Source organism: Giraffa tippelskirchi, chromosome 2, assembly GCF_054371585.1.
Source record: "Giraffa tippelskirchi isolate mGirTip1 chromosome 2, T2T-mGirTip1v1.2.pri, whole genome shotgun sequence".
NCBI classification, from domain to species: Eukaryota; Metazoa; Chordata; class Mammalia; order Artiodactyla; family Giraffidae; genus Giraffa; species Giraffa tippelskirchi.
Genome location: NC_137276.1, coordinates 165852882 through 165872500, shown reverse-complemented (window position 1 = coordinate 165872500; position 19619 = coordinate 165852882). Strand labels below are relative to the sequence as shown.

The 19619-nt window shown below is 44.1% G+C and overlaps 1 protein-coding gene across 5 annotated transcripts in view; it reads left to right on the top strand.

Annotated features, from left to right (window-relative positions):
* The window catches only part of KALRN (kalirin RhoGEF kinase), a 683494-nt gene that overhangs the window by 611340 nt on the left and 52535 nt on the right, over window positions 1-19619 (top strand). For all 5 annotated transcript variants that reach the window (XM_081571703.1, XM_081571704.1, XM_081571705.1 and 2 more), the window contains 6 exons: window positions 9430-9560; window positions 15208-15274; window positions 17172-17275; window positions 17453-17522; window positions 17847-17933; window positions 18847-18939. In XM_081571703.1, coding sequence (XP_081427829.1) covers window positions 9430-9560; window positions 15208-15274; window positions 17172-17275; window positions 17453-17522; window positions 17847-17933; window positions 18847-18939 — 552 coding nt within the window. The remainder of the gene's footprint in view (window positions 1-9429; window positions 9561-15207; window positions 15275-17171; window positions 17276-17452; window positions 17523-17846; window positions 17934-18846; window positions 18940-19619) is intronic.

Sequence of the window (19619 nt, the reverse complement as noted above, 5' to 3'; positions counted from 1 at the left end):
TTTGCACCTGTCCTCATTCCTCCTGTAGGATTGTTTCCAGCCAGTGATGATTTCTTAAAAACTGCACCCCAAAGTCCTTTTGGCTTTTTTTGAGAATGGGCCTGGGCAATTAACAGGTCCTTTTGGGATTGTGACATTGATGAAAGGTGAAAAAGTATCAAGGACAAAGTAGCTCTCTGTAAGTCTGGTCCACTGGCCTGTAGGGAAGAGGCATCCGACTGGTGACTGGTGTGTGTCTGGGTAGCCCTGAAACTAACTTTGCTGCTGAGACACAGAACATGGATTGGGTCTTGGAAAGCACCGGGTAGTTTTATCTGGGGATGTCAGAGTCTTCTAGCTTGCAAAGTCTTACGAAAGGAGGTTGCTGATGATAAAAGGGAGTGGGCAAAAGTATGTGGACACCTCATCACAAGAAATTAAGGGAGAGGGTGCATGCATATCCCCATGAATGTACACGACTGAAAACTGGTCTAGCTTGTGACTGCTTCATAGACAAAACAGACCATTAGAGGGAAGGGTTATAAGTCTGAGCTCAGGGTTTTGGCATAATGCCACTGAAAGAGCCCATTTTTAAATAAGTCGTTTGAATAGGGCTATTCCTCTCCTCCCATATTTTTACCTTTGAGTGTATCACTACAGGATGGCAACTTGAAGCATCTTTCTTTCCTTTGCTCCCATTCACATCATTCATTTGGTTTTTCCTACAGCTCTCACTAGGATAAATGTCTGTGCTTCTGCCAGACTTCTGTGGGACAGTCCTGTCAATCAGCACTGTTTAAACCCTTCTCCATTTGGAAAAGGACGGATGCTCTCTAGGGAAAGCTGCCTGAATATAATTTTGATTGTAGTAACTCCCTTTTCAAGTACCCCAGCTTATAGAGGACCATTGAAATTTAACATATAATTCCTTCTTCTTTTCTTTCTAATGTTCCTTACTAATTAAAAAAAAAATCAGCTGGTGTTTTTAGTGCTAGTGTCAAACTGCTGAAGGTTGTCCCTTTTCCTGCCATCTCTGTCCATCCTGTGGTGGAGGCGGGGAGCCAAGGGAAGTTGAGAGCTCTCATGGGCACGGCACTGACTTCTCAAAGCCCATCTCCCTGACCACTCCTCACTTCCTCTCCTTTCCACACAAAGCTATAGACCCTCTTCATTCTCCAAATAACCATTAAATTTTTTTTCCTTAAAAAAAATCATCTCTTTTTTTTGCATTTTCTCTTTTACCATCTGAGCATGGGCCTGACCTCATGCCCAGAGAAGCCTCCTTAATCTTTCTCCCAACCATCTGCCTTCCAGCCTCACCAGCCCCCCTACCACATTGCCTCCCTACTTGGTGAGGGCTCCCTGCCTCCCTCTCCCTTCATGGCAGTGGTCTCTAACGTGGGGGTGCCTCCAGCTATACAGGATGGTTTTTTGAGGTGCTGGAAGAAAATATTAGAATCTCTTTAACTCGTCCTTTTAAAATGGTTTTGTGTATGTTTTATTATGTACTTAAAGGTAATACAGGAGTACAGAAACATAATTTATAAATAAGTTACTTGTTTTGGGAGTGCATGACCGTAATTGTGTTCACTAATTGAGGTATATAATCAAAGTTTGGAAATCCCTGGCCCACATATGAAGCCCAAACTTATCCAATAGTCTAATGTCCTGTGGCCTGTTCTCCAACCTCCCTTTCCAACATCCATGTATCATTCTAGTCAATGAACTTGGCTCCAACCAAGTTGTTTTCTTCACTGTCCCTAAATATGCATTTGGCTTCCTTCCCCTCGAGTTTCTGTTCATACCACCCCAACTTCTCTGGAATGTTCTCCTTGTTTTTGCTTATCTAAAGTATAGCAGCCCCGCAAGGTCCCACTCAGACCTCATCTCTCCACAAGGGCCTCCCTGGCCAGCCCAGGCCAGGTTTCTTCTTGCAGCCCCAGAACAATTTCAGTGTAAGCCACATGCTCCCTGGGACAGCTGTTAATAATCCTGTTATGTTACTTGTTAAACTATCTTTTCATTTGCAGCTTACCTCCACAACTGGATTATTCGTCATTTGGGACATTATTTTCTCCTCTTTGTGTTAGTCTTTTATACTTATATCAGTAAACACTTGTTTCCAAAGTCTGTATTTTTCACATTTTGGATGACCATTTTCTTACTGCTCCTGTTCACCTACGGCTACTCTCATGAGCCTCTACAGGCCTCTGCTTTGTGTGATCCATGGGTCACGTGTTTTCCATGTGAGTACAGATAATGAGAAGTCCCATTAGAGTAAATGTCCCAGAGTAGAGGGGAAGTGTAGGATAATGCTGGAGTTGATCAGCCCTATAACAAACTGTCTACAAATGGCAATTGAATGAATGGCCTTTCAGTGGTGACTTTACCATAGTAAGGACTTTAACTTCTTCTACCAATAGCTACTTCTTGGGGACCTGCAGTAAACCCAGAATTACAGCAATTTCTTTGACCAAACATATAAAACCAAGCCGATGTCATGGAAAGGAATGCAAGAGCAATGGTTTGATTTCTCAGAATCTTCTAACCAAAATTCTATCCTTTCTCCTTTCTCTACTTTCTCTTTCATCCTATCTTAATATGTACCCACCATGGGGTAATAATGGAGCACCTGTAGGTCGTTGTTTCTTCAGCCCTCTTTGAGAGTATGGAGTTGCATCTTCACCTCCAAGACTGGTATGCCTGTTGCTCATGAGCTGTCTAGCTTAGAGGAGGATAAGATCTAGAGCCTGTAAAAAAAAAAGTTCTGGAGTTTTTATTTGACTGTAAGTACAATAGTATGTCAGCTGCCAAAATAACCAGTGTGGTCATAGACTGGGTTAATGAAAGTACAGCATACAGATCCAGGGGTGTAATAGCCCCATTGTACTCAAAGCTCTTCAGACCACACCTGTCATGAGTTGTGTGTGAGTCATGTATCAGGTTCTGAACGCAGCATTCTAAAATGTTCTTGAGCTCAGTGGAAGGGCTCTGGAGGAAGTACCAACACCATGCAGTCCATGTCATTTGAAGTAGAGTTGCAGAAGGTTAAGTATGGGGAGAAGTTAGGAGAGAGAAGACCCATGAGAGCTGTCTTTTAGTAACTGAGAGCTGCTGTGGGAAAGAAGAACTGGTCTCACTCTTGGTTGCTCCAGAGGGTAGAACCTGTGAGTGGAAATTTGTTCAGTATAAGAAGAACTAATAAGGTCCTTCCGAATGTACAGAACTGGAAACATTCCAGGAGCATTTGGCATGCTTGGACTTTTATATCCAAGGCTTAGATTCTTTCTGCATTCTTTTTGGGTTGCTCAAGAGATGGTACTAGATGCTGTAGTTAGAAATCATTTGGCCCCAAGCTCCACCCAAAAGCCATGAGATCCCTCATATCCCTGCATCTGAAAGCTGCCCTTGGTGTGTTGTGGTCACATGTCTATGACTATTCCAGGGCTACAGCCTCCAGAAGTTGTGATCTCTGCTGCTGGAGAGGTGCCATTAGGGAACCAGGACAGGGGTTCCACTCACCTGCATATAAAACCCTAAAAACTCCTTTGGTGAGTCCCTCTGGACATTAATGGATGCTTCTGAGGTCTCACCTTCCCATCTTGGTCTTTAATCAGTGATTTTGTTTATCAGGAGAGCATACCTACACACCTCCCCCCAGATAGAGCTCAAATACTTTTTCTGGATTTTGTATTAAGGTATGGTCTTTAAGCCAGGACTAGGGACTCCCTTGTTTTTCTGTGTGATTTTTAATAAAGTTTTTCCTAGACGTAGGGACTGGCTATGGTGGTGCTAAGTACATAAGGAATCAGAAGACATAATGTTAATCCTGCCTCTGCTATTTATTGTGTAGCTTTGGGCAAGTTATTTAGTCTACTTGGAGGCCTCTCTTTTATCTTGCCTATCAACAGGGATGATTCTGTCTACCTGAATCTAATCTCAAGAGAGTTACACTGAGAGCTGAGTAAGGTATGAATGTGCTTTGTAAACTGATCAGTTGAGCATCCCACAAATGTTAGCTCTTAACCACCTTATTTGCATTGTGAAGGGCAGGGAAAGGGAGTCAGTCATACTTTATCTTCACCTGGAACACAGGGACACAGTATTTGTCAGTCAGTAGATTGGTGGTTGGGTGAATGTTGCATGCAGGGTAGTAGCTTAGCAGTCAATGTGATTTGGTTTTATTCCTCAAATTTGAAAGTCTTCCCTGGCAGCTCAGACAATAAAGAATCCACCTGCAGTGCAGGAGACTCAGGCTTGATTCCTGGGTTGGGAACATCGCCTGAAGGAGGGGCCTGGCAACCCACTCCAATATTGCCTGGAGAATCCCATGGACAGAGGAGCTTGGCAGGGGGTTGCAAAGAGTCGGACACAACTCAGTGCTTAACACTACAGTCCATGGTGAAGTGACTTAGCATGCCTCAAGTTTGAGGAGCAGGGGCTTCCTGGCTTTGTGGAAATCTACTTGTTTCTAAACAGCCCAGGATTCTTTCACCTACCTTAGATGAAAGAGTGAAGTGTTAGACTTCTTCACTGACTGTTTGCTACTCCATGGACTATACCCCACCAAGCTCCTCTGTCCATAGGATTTCCCAGGCAAGAATACTGAAGTGGGTTGCCATTTCCTTCTCCAGGGGATCTTCCCCACCCGGGGATCGAACCTGGGTCTCCCGCATTGCAGGCAGATTCTTTACCGTCTGACCCACCAGGGACCAGGCCTCAAGAAGGAAAGCCTCTTTGCTGGACTCCTATCCTCAGATGGCACGTCACGTAGTTCACTGGGCTCACGGTGGCACTGGTGGACCCTTGGTCCTCCATCTTTAGGGATGAGGCTGGCCAGGACTGAGCTCTTATTCAGTCTGCCTGACACCCTGAGAATTGGCCCTACCTGCTTCAGCAAGACTTCTTGTCCTCTGGTTCTTCTACTTTGATAGTATTCACCTCCCTAGGTCAGTCTGTGGGTCACAGAACGTGCCTAGGGCCAGGCTGCATTTGTGTGTATGTTTTGCTCTCCTTTAGATAAATCAGCTTGCTTTGTCGAAGGTACAGTAGAGTTAACAGTCCAGATGGGAGGAAATAATGGCCTCATCATATCCATTATGAAAATGTGTGCTTTCAAGAACTGAGTTCCTCTGGCATCCTTCTGTGGAAAAGATTCCTGAGCTTGTTAAAATAGAATAGTTTAGATTTCCACCAAAAAAAATTTAACCTGAAGTCACAAACGTGTAATGTCATTTGCCTGGAAAATCCAGACTTCAGTTTTTCTACTTTAAAATGTCTTCCCTACCGCTGCCCCCAATTTGTCTGGGAGTGACTAAGATAGTAATATTTTTTGTCAAGGTATTTCATACTTATTTGTATAAAAGGGTAGGACGGCTAAAAGGTTGGTTGTGGTAGGTGATGCTGGATCAGCATCCTTGTCTGTTGGTTTATCAGATGAACTTTGACATCTACCCAAGAGTTTCATTCAGTAAATTCTTGGAGTCCTGCTCTGTGCCCATCCTGCCAGCATAGAACCTTCCTTAATAGAGCTCACAGTCTAGGGTTGATGCTTAGAAATCCTCTCCTGCCTGGGCTGTTGCAACCATTTCCTCCTTAATTTCGGTCTGACATCTCTTTGCATGACTGATGGGGGGAATCTTACTTTTCTTTCATTTTTCCTTTTAAAAAAACTTTTAATAGTTCTTTTCTGATTAATAAAAGTATTATGTGCTCATTCAAGAAAAATTGGAAAAACGACAAGATTTTAAGCACAATTACACCTCATAATATCATCATCTAAACATAGTCAGTGTTGAAATTCAGATATTTTAAAAAATAATGTAGTTAATCATAGAGTATATAAATCTTAAGTCCTGTTCTCCTTTACTGCCATCAGATACATTTTCCCAAGTCGTGAAGAGCCCTTAGGAGTATTAAGACAAATCTTTCTTAAACTTAATCCAATCACATTACTTCCCTGCATAAAATTCTCCTCTCATTGGTCATGGATGTTGCTACTCTTTTTTAAAATTGAAGTATAGTTGACTTACAGTCTTGTATTAATTTCAGGTGTTCAGCATAGTGGTTTGGATTTTTTGCTACACGTAAGACTTCTTGTAATCTGATCTCTGCATCCTTCTCCAGGGTTGTCCACTTCACTTCCTATTTCTTCTTTCCCTAGTTCCTACTCCCCCCAACTCACATAACACACAGTTACTTGCTAATTCCCCTTCTCCTCCCTTTTCAGTCTATCCTGCCTACACCAGGTGGCTTTCAGCTTCCCGGGCTGCCCCAGGTGGTTTCTCAAGTCGATCCTATACTCGCTGTGTTCCTCCTGCCTGCATCATCCTCCCATTGGTGTATCTGATAAAACCTTTTCTATTTCTCATTACTCAGTTCAAGCGTTGCCTCTTCCATTAAGCCATTCCCTTCCTTCCCTACCCCACCTTCGAGCTGCCTGCTCTTTTTTCTCATCTTCCCTGTGGTACCCTCCTGTCTAGAAGAATGCCCATTGTAGCTTAGATTTTGGTGGGCAGGGAACCGTATGTTATCTGTCTTCATTTCTCCAGCACTTTTCAGATATTCAGCACATAGTAGAAGCACAATAAATATTTGCTTAAGTATAAACAAATCAGTCACAACACTGTAATAAATGCCATTGAGAGGGTATGTAAAGGGTGCTTATAGGAGTCCAGAGAGAAGGGCATTTTATGGATATGTGGTCCAAGATCAAGCTGACAGGAAATGTGTTCATTTCCATTGTGGCAATAGTCTTCCTCCATACTTAGGCCACTTTTTTGAATTGTATTTGCATTTCTATTCCCTGACCTGGCACCAACTGTAGGAGCACCTGTTTGCAACATTTGTTGCTCCCTCCTTGGCACATCTTTTCCTTTGTCTATTGAGACTGTGTGGTCCTGAGCCCCAGACAGGGCAGAAGTCCTCCCTGTGGCTGCACAGTCCACCACTCATCAACCAGCCATCACTGTCCATGTCCCCCAAGGAGCAGCACAGACAGACAATTGAAGATCACCTATAGTGGTCCTTGGTTGGGACCCCATATCCCAACTCTAGCACAGGTAGCCAGATCCTCAGAGGGAATCACTCTTGAATTAGTTACAGTATTTCTAGCCAATGCCGTTATTTGAGACAGATTACCCACCATGTTGTTGTCGTTGTTTTAGTTGCTAAGTCGTGTCCGACTCTTTACAACCCCGTGGATTGTAGCCCACCAAGCTCCTCTGTCCATGGGATTCTCTAGGCAAGAATACTAGAGTGGGTTGCCATTTCCTTCTCCAGGGAATTTTTCCACCCCAGGGATCGAAACAGCACACATTTTAGCCAAACCCTAAATTTCTCTCTTCTTCCACTCTCACTGCTTCTGCCTTCCTCAACTCCATGCCTGAGAGTCCTTGCCCAGAGATAACCTGGCTCTTTGCTTATGTAACAGGTCAGGCACGAAGAGACAGAACCTATTTCCCTGTGTAACACTTTGGACTCCTCAGATGTCCTTCATTCTGTACAAGAGTTGGGAGTGGACCACGCCAAGATGGATGGTCCACGGGAGAGCCTTGTGGCAGAGATGTAAGCGTATTTCCCAGGCCTTGCAGCCAGCATCCTGCCAGCCAACAAGCTACAGAACAAAAACTGAAATGAAACAATGTGGGCAAGGGGAGGGAAAGTAAAAGGCATGTAATCAGATCAATCACCAGCTGGGTTCATCTGCCTGGGGAGCCTGTCTCTGGTGATGGCACCAGGGGACATGTCACATGTCATTGAAGAGCATGTCTGTCTGGTGGCTTGTCAAGCCTCAGCACCAGATACTCATTTCCTTAATCACTGGTTATAGATACTGAATCTACAAATTTAGCTAAACTTTTCTTGACCTTTCTACATATTTAGCCTAGGCTTCTTCCCTGGATGACAGCCTCCATGGTTGGTTACTTGTTCTGTGAAATACCTTCATGTCAAGTTAAAAGAAATTCTCTCTCTCGAGCTTGAAGACCCTGTCCTCTTAATGCTGAGTTCTAGAGTTAATAACAAATTCATGTTAGGCTCTGGCGCAGGTTGTTGATTTAAGGGTGAAATAGAGGAAAAAAAGGTTGACATCTCTTCCCAGCTTTAAGTTTTTCAGCCTCCAATTCTGATATCCCCCACCTGTTCTCGTATAATGGCCCATTGGTCACCTCATTCACTTTTGGTTTCATTTACCTGGACTTTTCCTACCTCTGTTCAGCCTGTGTTGAAATACTGCAGCTAAGCCAGTTCATGATAGACACTTCAGGTGTAGGTTGTTTAAGACAGTGCTAAAGTCTTTTGTCCCTACTGCTTTTAGGGGCACTTCTTGATCTTTCAAAGACTGCTTAAGTAAACCATTCCCTTTTCCTACAAAGTGGCTGTACTAGACAGTCGTTTTGTGTGGATAGTTTGGATTACTCTCTCGTATTTGTTTTACAGTTGCCCACCATAACCTTGGTCTCCAGCTTATTGTTTATCCACATGGTTTCTGCCAGTTTGCACAATGAAATGACATGTCATTCTTTGCTGTTTTTCCTACAGTGCTTATAAAAATGTTAAGATTGACCCCATTTTTTTAGCATCCTGGTTAGTTCCATCCATGGGGGTGGTGGGGGAAGCTCACTGTTGTGGAATATTTTAAATTTTTCAAGGGGTTATGTGCCTATTGTCCCTGACTATTCCTTAAAAATCTGTAAAAAGGAGAGACCCAGTTTGAAAATTGAGAAAAAATCAATTTGTAATGATTTTAGCTGTCTCAAGATTTAGCTGTCTTAAGATTGTCCAGGGACTGACAGGTCTGGAATTAGAATCCTTTACCCTTAGCTCTTTCTAGAGTAACATATTTATTAAGCTCTTTAACTTGTTTCTCAGTCCTGCAGCACCTTAATTAAAAGAGATTAAAGGGATTAATAAATGAAAGAAAGCCCTTGGCAAATAACCTTAGCAAAGATGTTTTTAGAAAACACTAAATCTGTTTACCTCTTCTTGTCTGCATCTCATTAGTCTCTTCAGAGAAAATTCTAACTGATTTAACAAACATGATTTTACCAAATGAATTCTCCCATCATTACCCTCCTCTTGTTAATTTGCACTTGGTGGTCCTACAACTGACTTTCTTTCCTTGCTGCTTGTTTGTAGAATTGCAGTAATTAGCTTTGCCTCTGGAGCCCTTACCCAGAGATCAGTCACTTTGACAATGTCCATTATGTCTGGGAAATTGGCAGCCCCTGACGCCAAGCGCATCCTGATTGTCTGAGAAGGCGGCAGCTCTGGGCGCCCTGCTGCAGGAAGATGGGAGTCTGGCCTCCCGGTACTTCCCTGAGGTTCAGTGCGGACAGCCTTGGTTACTGATCTACCATGATGGCTGTGGCTAGGCTGGGGGGACATGAGGACTTCTGGACTGCTCTCCCACGCACACTTCTTTAAGGTTGCTTATTCTTCTCTTTTCAGAGTCTGGAAGGAGGCTCTTACCGAGGGAGCTTGAAAGACCCCACAGGCTGCCTGAACGAAGGCATGACCCCACCCACACCTCCCAGAAATCTGGAAGAAGAGCAGAAAGCCAAGGCTCTGAGAGGCAGGATGTAAGTACTTCCCCAGACTCCAGCCTGCTGCACGTGTGTGCAGTGGGCAAGGGTCAGGGGTCCTGGGAAGTTTAGGGAGAATTAGGGATTCCCCACACTGTTTCCATTGGTATCATTCATTCTAAGTGAAGGTGACCATCGGTCTATACAGTGTGGCATTGATCAACAAGGAGACGTTTGGCTCTGATTGTAAGGATTTTCAGCTGAAATATTACTGACAAAGTGTGGTTATAACCAAGGTCTGTTAGACGTTTAAAACATGCTGATAAAAAGAAAACAAAGATTAGGAAACTTTGGGACCATTACTATGGCCCCGTATCAAAGGATCCGTGGTAGAAAGTCTGAGGAAACATTTCCCCAGATGTAGGAAGGTAACATATAGGAAAAGGGAGCTGTTGGGCTACCGGGCTAGGGTCTAGCTCCACCCCTTCTCAAAGGTTTTGTTTATTTAAAAAGCATTTTTTATATAGTAATATTTCTTTTTTGGTTATTTTTAAAAATTGAGTTATAGCCTGTGTACAGTATTACTTAAGTTACAGGTTTACAACATAGTGATTCACAACTTTACAGGTTATATTTCATTTATAGTTATTATAAAATACTGGCTATATTTCCCTATGCTGTACAGTATATCCTTGCTTGTTTATTTTATACTTCTTACTCCTAGTTTCTAAAATAGTTTCTACTTCTTACTCCTCTACTCCTATCTTGCTCCTACCCACTTCCTTCTCCCCACTGGTAACCAGTTTGTTCTCTATATCTGTGAGCCTGTTTCCTTTTTGCTATATTCATAGTTTGTTTTACTTTTTTAGATTCCCCACATAAGTAATATCATATAGTATTTGTCTTTCTCTGTCTGACTTATTTCACTGTGGTCTGAGTTCCAAGAGAAACTCTTTGCTATTTGAATGTTTAGGGGTAAATACAATCCACATCGCCATCCATTTCACAAGAACCCAGGTGTTATGTAAGGTTTGGGTTATCCTCCCTGATGTGAAGTCACCCTTCTGTTCCTTGGTTTGGTCAAGAAGATGGCAACACCATTAATGTAAAACCACAATCCCTCTGGAACTTCAGTTTTCTTGTTCAGGGTTTGACTGAGCGTTGAAAGCAGAGCTGCTGGTGAGTCTTGAACGTAGCCTGACGTGGGAGTGATGGTGAGCATAGTGAGAACGGGACAGGCAGTCGGGAAAGGCCCTCCCTGTTTCTAACTAGCCTGCCCTTCTCCCTCAAACTTGTAATTCCTTGAGCCTGGCCGTAGACCTGAAGATTAGCAAAATAAATGAGGCCAGTCCCTTCTGTTGCCTGGAAATAGGCAAAGTGACCATTTGTGACTGTTTCCTAGGAAACATCACAGCCAGGGCAGAGCTGTCACCTCCTAGTGGAAATGAGCAGGTAGCCGGTAAGCACTCTGGTTCTGTATTTACCACCTTAATGTTATGGTGCTCAGGGGAACCCCAGAATAGAATAGAGGTAAAGAAATACCATCCCCAAAGGGAAGTTTCTTAGGATTTGGACAAAGCTGATTCTCCTTAGCTTTCCAGGTTGTTTTTACATAGATGAGAAACCCGTATGCAGGTCAGGAAGCAACAGTTAGAACTGGACATGGAACAACAGACTGGTTCCGAATAGGAAAAGGAGTACGTCAAGGCTGTATATTGTCACCTTGCTTATTTAACTTATATGCAGAGTACATCATGAGAAACGCTGGGCTGGAGGAAGCACAAGCCAGAATCAAGATTGCCGGCAGAAATATCAATAACCTCACATATGCAGATGACACCACCCTTATGGCAGAAAGTGAAGAAGAACTAAAGAGCCTCTTGATGAAAGTGAAAGTGGAGAGTGAAAAAGTTGGCTTAAAGCTCAACATTCAGAAAACTAAAATCATGGCATCTGGTCCCATCACTTCATGGCAGATAGATGGGGAAACAGTGGAAACAGTGGCTGACTTTATTTTTCTGTGCTCCAAAATCACTGCAGATAGTGACTGCAGCGATGAAATTAAAAGACACTTACTCCTTGGAAGGAAAGTTATGACCAACCTAGATAGCATATTAAAAAGCAGAGACATTACTTTGTCAACAAAGGTCCGTCTAGTCAAGGCTATGGTTTTTCCAGTGGTCATGTGTGGATGTGAGAGTTGGACTATAAAGAAAGCTGAGTGCCAAAGAATTGATACTTTTGAACTGTGGTGTTGGAGAAGACTCTTGAGAGTCCCTTGGACTGCAAGGAGATCCAACCAGTCCATCCTAAAGGAGATCAGTCCTGGGTGTTCATTGGAAGGACTGATGTTGAAGCTAAAACTCCAATACTTTGGTCACCTCATGCGAAGAGTTGACTCATTGGAAAAGACCCTGATGCTGGGAAAGATTGAGGGCAGGAGGGGAAGGCGACGACAGAGGATGAGATGGCTGGATGGCATCACTGACTCGATGGACATGGGTTTGGGTGGACTTAGGAAGTTGGTGATGGACAGGGAGGCCTGGCGTGCTGCGGTTCATGGGGTCGCAGAGAGTCAGACACGACTGAGCAACTAAACTGAACTGAGACAGGGTCAAAGTTGATGTTCCAGTCTTGTCAAGCCAAAGCAAAACTTTTGTCAGGAAGGTGAACGCTTATATCAGGGAGGTGACCTTTGAGATGGCAGGTGCTCCTTGGCAAAGCCTATCTCTACTCTTGTAAAGGGCCTCTGAACATGCATTTAAGCTTCCAGTCATTGTCTTGCTTCCAGACATGACATTGTCTAATTTAGCTCCGAGAGGCAAAAGTTTGTTGCCTCTTTTACCCATTTTGCTCATTTCTTCCCCCCTCTCTCCCTTGCTCAGCTCTGTATCTCTCCACATCCTGTGCTGTCCCAAAAAGTCAGCTGTTAGAATGACTCATTCCTTTTGCTGTGTATTACCCTTATTCTGCTATAATTTATGGCCACAATGAAAGAGATGATGTGTAGGTGTTTAACTGTAAACCCCACATGAGGCTGGAGGCTGAGGGGAATAGAGAACTGAGACTCAATCCAGTAATACCTCAACGTGTTAAATGGGAGCTCCATGGAAAAAAGATGAAAACAGACAGTTATTTGTCCAAGAGAAGAAAAAAGTCAAGAATGGACGTAATTGTCTTCAAGTTTTAGCCACTCATTTATTCAGCAGATATTTGTTGAATATCTATTGTACCAACTGCTTGGCATACATCAGTGAATAAAACAAACAATAACAGCAAAAGAAAAGTCCATGCTCTCGTGGCAAGTTCACATTCTAATGGGAGAAATAATACAATAAAATTTAAAATAAATCGTGTAGTATGTTATAAGATGGAAAAAAATAAAAAAAATAGTAAGGGAGATCAGGGGTATGGATGAGGCCATGCTTCAGCTTTAAATGGTTCTGACTGAAATATTCTGCACGAAGACCAAAAAGAGGTTGAGCCATTGAGGAAAAGTATTCTCGGCACAGGAAACAGCAAATGCAGAGGCTCTTAAGAGATTTTCTGTGGAAAACCAGCCATTCCCTACTACTGTGAAGGATAGAGGGTCAGATGTGGATCTTACCTGTATCTGGAAGTAGTTAGTTGGACCAAAGAATAACATTTCCTTTGTATTACTCTTTGCAACCCCATGGACTTTATAGTCCTGGAGAATACTCCAGGCCAGAATACTGGAGTGGGTCGCCTTTCCCTTCTCCAGGGGATCTTCCCAACCCAAGGATCAAACCCAGGTCTCCTGCATTGCAGGCAGATTCTTTACCAGTGGAGCCACCAGGGAAGCCCAAGAATACTGGAGTGGGTAGTCTATCCTTTCTCCAGCAGATCTTCCCAACCCAGGAATCAAACTGGGGTCTCCTGCATTGCAGGCGGATTCTTTACCAACTGAACTATAAGGGAAGCCCATAAATAAATAACTTTTACTCAGAAGAACTGAACATGAAAAAGTTGTTTTATTATCAGTTCAATTTATTTGGCAATTGATTGTGCACTGCCTTGAGATGCAGGCAGCATAAATCTGTTACGTCCCTTTCAGATGTCTTTCTGTATGTCCTTATCTCTTCAAGTGTTTCATCAGCTCTTTGAGGGAGGAGATGCTAGGTCCACTAGCGGTACCTAGTCCAATCCCCTTTCCTAGAGGCTGGAAAGCCTAGGATACCCTTCAATGTCAGCAGGATAGAAATACCATCCAGAGGCGGAGAGCCGGACTTCCTCCCCAGAAAGCCCTTCCAGCCCCAAATTCCCACTCGGACTTTCCTGTGGTTTTTCTTTTTACCACTTTCTTCTAAGCGGTAACTCAAACTGTGCTCCAGTATATTTAAATGCTTTTATTTGGCCTTGCCAGTTCCTTCCTGTGGCCTGAAACACATAATTGTGTGTATCAGAGAGAGGGAGCTGGTTGCAAGTGCTGGGCACACTGATAAAGAAGTGTGTGTTTCCCTTGCCTCCTCCCCATCACCCTGGGGCTCCAGGCCCAGGGATTTGTGGCTTCTCTGTGCTGTATGGGACAAAAATTTCAGATGAATTGCTTCCAAGGCTTAGAATGGCTACCACCCTTGTGCTACAGCCCCTCTTTGATGTCCCAGAACTTGATTCCTTCTCCCACTCAGGCCAAAAATGCAGTTGTGTGGCTCCAGGCAGAACTCTTTCAAACTTAGGTAGTATAAGTCAGACTCCAGTAAGCCACATACACCTACCCTGCCTCTGTGCATAGCCATACTTGTTTTATGTCCAGCTCTTTACTGTCTGGACAGAAAGAAGTGTTTGGGTTTGATGCCTCAGGGACTCAAGAGAGCCAGTCTGAGTAGTTTAGCCAGGCAGCGGGCAACAGTGAAAGAGTGGAGTCTCTGAACTCGTGTACAACTGGGTTCAGATCCCAGCTCTTTCTCACATTGTCATCTTTGGCAATACTGCCTCAGTAACAACATCTGCATAAACTAGGGCTTATAGTACTTACCCTCTCATAAGAACAAAGCAAATGCTCTAAGAAGAAGAAATCATGAACAAGAAAGAAACCAAGAAAGTAAATATCCTTGTCATGGTTAAATCCCACCTCTGGTGGGGCTAGGGAGGTGGCCGCACTGAAAGTGGTGATTAGGGAATGGCTTCAGTCAGTCTTTCTGGCCTTGACTGGGGATTTTGCAGGCTGGTTACTATGGACACCTATCTGAATAATTGTAGCTTCTTTATCTCAAACACTTCACTTGATGAGTATCTCTGAGGCCCAAAGGTTGCTTATCAAACAAATGTCTTTCTCTTCTGGTTAAGCAAAGAACAGAGTGGACATGAAGGAGAAAAAGTCTCATGCTGATCAAAGCTTTCATAACGCAGTTTTGCCCAAGTGGCTGTTATTCTTTCTGCCTTGTGTTGTACAATTAGTTCAGTTATAGGTGAGGGAGGAGGAAGACAAATGGTAGGTTGTAAATGTTGTTCTTCTGGCATTGCTGCCGTCTGGAAAAGCCCTCTCAGCCTGGATGCCCTCAGCTCCTCACCAGTGGGAGCCTTTCATCCAGAGGGCATCAGTCAGCACCTCCCCGAGTGTTCAGTGTGGATTTGGGTGGTCTTGTCGTAGAGGCAGCAAAGTAACTTTATTGTGAACTTTGATGTGAGCATTTCTTGCTTCACAGTGAAGAGGAGCCCTCATTGTTCTTAATCTCTTGCTCAGGTTTGTCCTGAATGAACTGGTACAGACAGAGAAAGACTATGTCAAGGACCTGGGAATTGTGGTGGAGGTGAGTACCTGGCTCAGGACATGTCTCTGGTCACCCAGCCAGGGGGATATTGGACCCTACCTGGGCCCCAAGGTATTTTAACTTGACAGGATGTATTTTACTCTCCCTGGGTGTTTACAGAAATGAAACTAAAAATGGTAGTAGATCAAATAGAATATGTGATTTTTTTTTTTCACAAGTTTTTTTTTTTCCTTTTCCCCTTGAAATACTATAGGAGATTCAGGAGGATGTAGGGCCTCAAATGTTGCAGCCTCTTGATTAGACCTGAACCCATTTCACTTTGTTTTAGGTAACCAAGCCATTGTCTCCAAAGCTTTGCATTGGTATTTAACCAATGTATATATTAGTTACATATACACGTGGATGTGTACTAAGTCACTTTAGTCATGTCCAACTCTTTGCGACCCTGTGGACCGTAGCCTGCCAGGATCCTCTGTCCATGGGATTCTCTAGGCGAGAATACTGGAGTATGTTGCCATGCCCTCCTCTAGAGGATCTTCCCGACCCAGGGATTGAACCCATATCTCTTATATCTCCTGCATTGTCAGGTGGGCTCTTTATCAGTAGTGCCACCTGGGAAGCCCATATGTGTGTGTGTGTGTTTGTGTATAAGAAATATATGGACATATATTCCTCGTGGCTATGAGCCACCATCAGCATTCAGCAGGTCAAGCAGGTCACTCTTAGTGAAACCTCAGGGCTTCTGTGTTTCCCTAGACCTTAAGGAGAGCATATTGCTACCAAGCAGACAGACAAACTAAAAACCACCAATAAAGCAAGATTGGCAGGTCCACAGTTGAGTCAACTTGATAGTAAATAAAACAACTCTCTCTGCATAGGGGTTTACTTTAGGGGAATTTAGACACATGGATGAGAAGGTATAAGAAAGTAAATGGATAATTTATATGGCTTAGAGCCCTGTGGTTAATCATCTTAAACGAAAAGATGTGAAGTCTAACAAGGTGAATGCCTGATATCAAAATCACTTGCTGCTGCTTTGCATTGGGTCTATAAGTCCCAGTCCTAGGCAATCTGCTGATTTAGGGGTTCATACAGTCCATGGGGTCACAAAGAGTCAGACACAACTGAACAACTAACACGCACACACATATTTGCCTATCCCGAACCTTGGATAAACGGACTAACCTGGCATACAGAGGACCTGAATTCTAACTTAGGAAAGTTATCCTCTTCTCCAAGGTGAGATGGGGACAGCTAAAGGTGTAGCAGCCACCAGAGGCAGTCCAGCCTGGGGGTGGTGGGCTTGGGAGTCTGGAGCCTGAGGTCCAGGGATCAGTCACATCAGTGGTGTGACTTAGACATATCACATAATCCCCCCTGCATTGGCTTTCTCATCTTTTGAATGGGACAAATGCTGCTGATAACAACATCAGAACTTAAAGATGAAATGAGATTACATTTGCTAGCACTTTACAGAAGCTGTGCTGTGCTTAGTCAGTCAGTTGTGTCCGACTCTTTGTGACCCCATGGACTGTAGCTCGCCAGCCTCCTCTGTCCATGGGATTCTCCAGGCAAGAATACTAGAGTGGGTTGCCATGTCCTTCTCCAGTTACAGAAGCTGAAGTATTCACATATTAAGACTTATTTCTAGGTCAGACACATCTAGTTTTAAGCCTTCAAAGACATAACTTGGATTGGGAGACAGGAGAGGAACAGCCAACTATATCTTCTTTGTTCTGCTTTCTTAAGGGGACTGGAGACAAAGAAAGGGACCCAGAACTTCAGAAAGTTCTGTATGTCACTATGCATAAGGGTGAAGTCCTGGTTGAGTGATGAGAAACCACAGAAGCCCTTGCCCTTCTTCTCACACAGAGGGTGGGCTTGGTCCAGAAATATTCTCTGAAAAGCTCTACTCACCATTGCCTCTGCCCTGCAGGGCTTCATGAAGAGAATAGAAGAAAAGGGTGTCCCCGAGGACATGCGAGGAAAGGATAAAATCGTGTTTGGAAATATTCACCAGATTTATGATTGGCATAAGGAGTAAGTCCTGTAATTGCCCTGAGGATCAGGGTGTCCTGGACCCCAGGGTGCTCCCATCCTCCTGCGTCTGACCTTAGGGGTGGAGTCTGGGGGGAGTCTTCTGTCATTTATCTCCTCATTGAGAAGTACTACAGTTCTGAAGAATGTGGCTTTCTTTTCTTCTCTATCCTTCTTTAGTGTTTTCCTGGGTGAACTGGAAAAATGTATCCAGGAGCAAGACAGATTGGCACAGCTCTTTATTAAATATGTGAGTGTTGCCCCACGCCCCACCCCTCCCCCTCACACCAGGCTCATTTGCATGCATTTCACAATCCCTTCCCTTCTCTGCTCTTCCTCCTTATCCCTGTCTGAGCTGCTGGGGTTTTTTTTTCTCCCTTCCTTGGCAGTTTGGAAGATCAGCTCTTGCCCACTATATTTACTCTTCCGTCCCTGATGTTTAGCCGCCTTGGTGCATCCCCAGAGCATGAACCGGATCTGCGTCCTCTTTTCCATGCTTAGACCAGCTTAGCACTCTGAGGTTGACTGCACAGCACAGATGCCTGAGTGCCTTTCCCTCTTCCTTCCTTTGCAGGAGCGGAAGCTTCACATCTACGTGTGGTACTGCCAGAACAAGCCGCGCTCTGAGTACATCGTCGCCGAGTACGATGCCTACTTTGAAGTAAGCTACTCGATTTTAGCTGAACCAGGGTGGGGGCAAGAAACTCAGGCTAAGACCAAGCCATTCAGAAATACGAGCCGTCATTCACTGGCTGGTGACCCCCACCCAGCACTGCCTATCCCTCAGGACAGAGATAGCCGCCTCCTTGGAGCCATTAATTAGCTTCTTGGCTAAGTTCTCATGAGTCCCTTTGCTGGAGAGGAGTGGAGGCAGCCCAGCAAGTGGGCTGAAGTCCCTGCTGATAGAATGACTCTTTAACCCGGAGCTGATAGAATGACTCTGTAACTCGGAGACTGCTGCAGAAGCTCCGGTCCTCCTTCCATGGCCCCGGAGCCCACTGCGCCCCCAGTCTTCATCACCAGGCCCTGGAGACTGCTTGCTGAGGGCCCTTCTCCCGGGGGCGCGCTCATAGGCACCTTGTACATAGCCTCTGCTCCTGTTCCCAGAGATCTGGCAAGCACCTCAAAGTGTCTGTTCTGTCCCCACCTGGAAGTGTTTATTATGCTGGAGGAAAGGCAACACCTTGTCTAGGAAAGAGCCCACAACTAATCGTTTGCAGATCTGAGTCCAGGATCCAGGCCCTAGGCCTCTGTGTCCTAGGGGAATCCCTTCATTTCTGACTTGACCATGAAGGGGAAGAGAGAAAGGAACACCCATTCCAGCTTGTCCCCAGGACAGGGGTAAGGACACAGGAGGTGACAGAGCTTGATAGATAAGAAGGTGATGATGAGGTGTGCTATGTGTTAATAACAAATGAACTATTGTATAGGCAGTTCTACCCATCGTGTGCTTTGTAGATTCTAAACCTTTACTGGCAAACACGAAGACCTGCCTTCCTTTCCTTTGAACCCATAACCAGGGCACCCCAATCCTTTGGTTCCTTTTTGCGTAATGTAGCTCCCTTGTGTTCCAGGAGGTGAAACAAGAGATAAATCAAAGGCTGACACTTAGCGACTTCCTTATCAAGCCCATTCAGAGAATAACAAAATATCAACTGCTCCTCAAGGTAAGAGGGCTGTGAGCCCTGCTCAAGGCCAGAGCAGGGTCTTAGTCAGGCTCTGAGTTAGGGAGTAGGTCAGCTTGAGGTTCTGTCTCCACCACACTTTTCCTGTGGGAGGCCCATGTGGGTTTTTACCTTACCTGCTGGTTATTTGCATCACCTTTGCCCCCAAATAAACTGCATGCCTGTTGTTCCTGCCTTTAAGTTTGGTCGTTATTTGATTTTCTTTTTTCCAAATCACTTTCTTACATTGTTGCTGTCACCAACTGACTTGGTACCTTTAAAAACTAAAAAATTATAAGAGTGCAAAATCAGAGAATTCACCAAGAAAGAAAAGGCAAAAAAACCTAGAAACCTCAGATGAGTTAAACCTAAAATTTGATCATTTTTTACTTTTTAAAGTTGTTTAATTTGACTTGTCTTACAGAAATATAAGGCAAATGGAAGAGATATTTAACTGTCTTGTCTCCCATTCCTTTTCGTCATCATTCCCCTTTTGTCCCTATTTACTCACTCTCTCTCCTCTTCCCCCCTCCCCTCTACCCATAGTTTTGAATCTTTGGATGTTTTCTCTGTGTGATTATGTCTACCCTGACTCATAACTTCCTCTCTCAGCTACTATAAAGCATTGCCCTCTGTTGGGGAGGAGTCTTCTGGGTGTCATCTTGGTTTTTATGATGCTTCGT